This window comes from Lepus europaeus, chromosome 3, assembly GCF_033115175.1.
Source record: "Lepus europaeus isolate LE1 chromosome 3, mLepTim1.pri, whole genome shotgun sequence".
Lineage (NCBI taxonomy): Eukaryota > Metazoa > Chordata > Mammalia > Lagomorpha > Leporidae > Lepus > Lepus europaeus.
The window spans coordinates 132,826,148-132,829,265 of record NC_084829.1 but is presented as its reverse complement, the minus strand read 5'-3'; the positions used below and the strand labels follow the sequence as shown (position 1 = coordinate 132,829,265).

Sequence of the window (3,118 nt, the reverse complement as noted above, 5' to 3'; positions counted from 1 at the left end):
GTTGACTTCAATCTTATTTAGACAAGGTCATAGTCAAAGTGGAAGTTCTCTCCTCCCTTCAGAGAAAGGTACCTCCTTCTTTGATGACCCCGTTCTTTCTACTGGGATCTCACTCACAGAGATCTTTCATTTAGGTCCTCTTTTTATTTTTTTGCCAGAGTGTCTTGGCTTTCCATGCCTAACATACTCTCATGGACTCTTCAGCTAGATCCGAATGCCTAAAGGGCTGATTCTGAGGTCAGAGTGCTGTTTAGGACATCTGCCATTCTATGAGTCTGCTGTGTATCCCACTTACCATGTTGGATCATTCTCGAGTGAGCCAGCTGATGGAAGATGTTTCTTTCTGTGTGTGTCTCCAACTTTTTCTCTATAACTCTTTCAAATAAGTAAATCTTTAAAAAATACATAGAGTAAAATTGTTCTAACTCACGAACATGTTACATTCACAATTATACATGTAAATGATAATATGTGGATTCCTATATGCAAAATGATCCTACTGAGCTAACACAAGGTGGGTATGCAATTGTTGCTTTTCCTGCAATGGAGAGGTCTTGCCTTTCTGAAGACCTCTAACCGTTTGCTCACAGCTCTGTGTGTTACACACCTGGACTTGACCAGGCTCTGCTTGTGCTCTGTTGTTCTGCACAGGCTCTGGGTGACACACTGGGAAGGCATCCTTGCTCCTTACGAAGAAGTGAGGGTAGTCTAGCTTAGGACTTGGGTCTCCTATGGTTTGGCTTCTCTGGCTGCTGCAACTCTTGTCAAGGCTGAAGAGGATGACTGCAAGACAACCAGGGGGTCCTTAAATGATTCTTCTCTATTAAAATGAACTTAGGATGAAAATAATAGAAAACACAAATGAAACTTTTCAAATTATAACCTCCTGGTCCAAAGTCAAGACTGTAATGAAATACCATCTGATTATGCATTCTAAGCTCGTTTGAGGAGGAAGGCTATGTATTGTCTAATAGATACCTATTCTTCCTATGCAGATAAAGAGGATCGATTACAGACACTTCAATAAGCTGCTTTTCTTCTCCACCTCTTCTCCTATTCTCTTCTTTCTCCTCCCCCTATGCTCTCATTTGCTGAATTTTAGACCCTGGAATAATAAATTAAGATTGTATTAAATGTTGCTGGTATAATTCAAATAAAATATTAAGTATGGCCATTTACACTCACTAGTAGAATTCTGTGAAATTAAAAAGTTAACATAAATAAATGGGAGAGATGATAAGCAATATTTCAGCATAATTATCTTCTATGAGTCTTCTTTCTTTCTTGAGATTTCATATGAAAGCATAGAAAAACAAGAGGATGGATTCTACCAGGTAATGAGGAATCCTTAAATGATTTTACAAAGCACGATATTTTGTCTACTTCCTGACAGCATTCCATGTGTTCTTGCTTCTCTGAAGGGAACGTTCAATTGCTCTCATTATGGAAATGGATCTTGCCCAGAAAATGAGAGAGCGCTGGCTGTTCGAGCTGCCATGTACGCATTTATGGCAGGGGCCATAGTCATCACAGTATTTGGTAATCTGGCCATGATTGTTTCCATTTTCTACTTCAAGCAACTTCACACTCCAACCAACTTCCTCATCCTCTCCATGGCAGTCACCGACTTCCTCCTGGGACTCATCATCATGCCATACAGTATGGTCAGATCGGTGGAGAACTGTTGGTATTTTGGCCTTGCATTCTGCAAGATTCATTATAGTTTTGACTTGATGCTTAGCATAACATCCATTTTCCATCTTTGCTCAGTGGCCATTGATAGATTTTATGCTATCTGTGACCCTTTAAGATATTCCACCAAAATGACCACCCCAGTGATTAAACGGTTGGTTTTTCTCTGCTGGTCAGTCCCTGGTGCCTTTGCGTTTGGCGTGGTTTTCTCGGAAGCCTATGCAGATGGAATAGAAGGCTATGATACTTTGGTTGCTTGTTCCAACTCCTGCCCAGTGACGTTCAACAAGCTCTGGGGGACCACCTTGTTTATGGCAGGTTTCTTCACTCCTGGGTCTGTGATGGTGGGGATTTATGGCAAAATTTTTGCTGTATCCAGAAAACATGCTCTTGCAATTAACAACACATCAGAAAACCAAAATACTCAAATGAAGAATGACACAAAAGCAGCCAAAACTTTAGGAATAGTGATGGGTGTTTTTTTATTATGTTGGTTTCCCTGTTTCTTCACGATTTTGTTGGATCCCTTTTTGAACTTCTCTACCCCTGCAGTTTTATTTGATGCCTTGACATGGTTTGGCTATTTTAACTCCACATGTAATCCCTTAATATATGGTTTCTTTTATCCCTGGTTTCGCAGAGCACTTAAATACATTTTGTTAGGTAAAATTTTCAGCTCACATTTCCAGAATACTAATTTGTTTACTCAAAAAGAAACTGAATAGACTTTTTTCTGTATGAATTGCAGAAAAATGACTCAATGTAGAAGAATCAACTTGTTAATGTGTGTGTGTGTGTGTGTGTGTGAAAGGGAGAGAGAGAGAGAGAGAGAGAGAGAGAGAGAGCAAGCATTCATGTGAGTGTGCATGTGTGTATGTTATTTTGGCTAATACGGAAGTCTTTTGGATCCTAAGACTTGAGTAAAAAAAAAATCTTTCTTTTTGGACCAAAGCTCCCTTCAATTCTTTTCAGAATATCCTTTGTATGTTCATAACTTCCAAGTAAAGAAAATAGAAAGAGACATTAGATAAGTAAAGGGAAGATGGGGAAAAGGCAGGAATGGAAGAAGGCAAGTGCACAGGAACTTAAAACAATGCATAAGTGATCAGAGCACAACACAAGCTGAACTTGAGGATTGCTTGCTTGTTCCTATTACTCCTGCTAGGTACTGTGTATCGTATTTCTGCTTAATGTTTGTGCTTCACATCTGATCAGGTATATTTTGAAGCATCAACAACTAAAAACTATTGGTAATTAAATAGGGAAATAACAATTTGGAAAAACCCTATTGTTCTGTCATGAAGAAAATTAGTTTATTAGCTAAGAGTTAACACTTTATTGAGTTTTACTGTTGCAAAATTAAAAGTTTTTTAAGTAAAAGACCAAATGGAAAACTGTATAACATCAAATAAGGAGGTACCTTTCT

At 38.6% G+C, this 3,118-nt stretch overlaps 1 protein-coding gene across 1 annotated transcript; it reads left to right on the top strand.

Moving 5' to 3' along the window:
• The first annotated feature begins 1,430 nt into the window (after positions 1-1,430).
• LOC133757116 (trace amine-associated receptor 2) lies at positions 1,431-2,417 on the top strand. The gene has a single exon (XM_062187725.1). It carries the CDS (start codon positions 1,497-1,499, stop codon positions 2,415-2,417), a length of 921 nt encoding a protein of 306 aa, XP_062043709.1. The 5' UTR covers positions 1,431-1,496.
• The last annotated feature ends 701 nt before the right edge of the window (positions 2,418-3,118 follow it).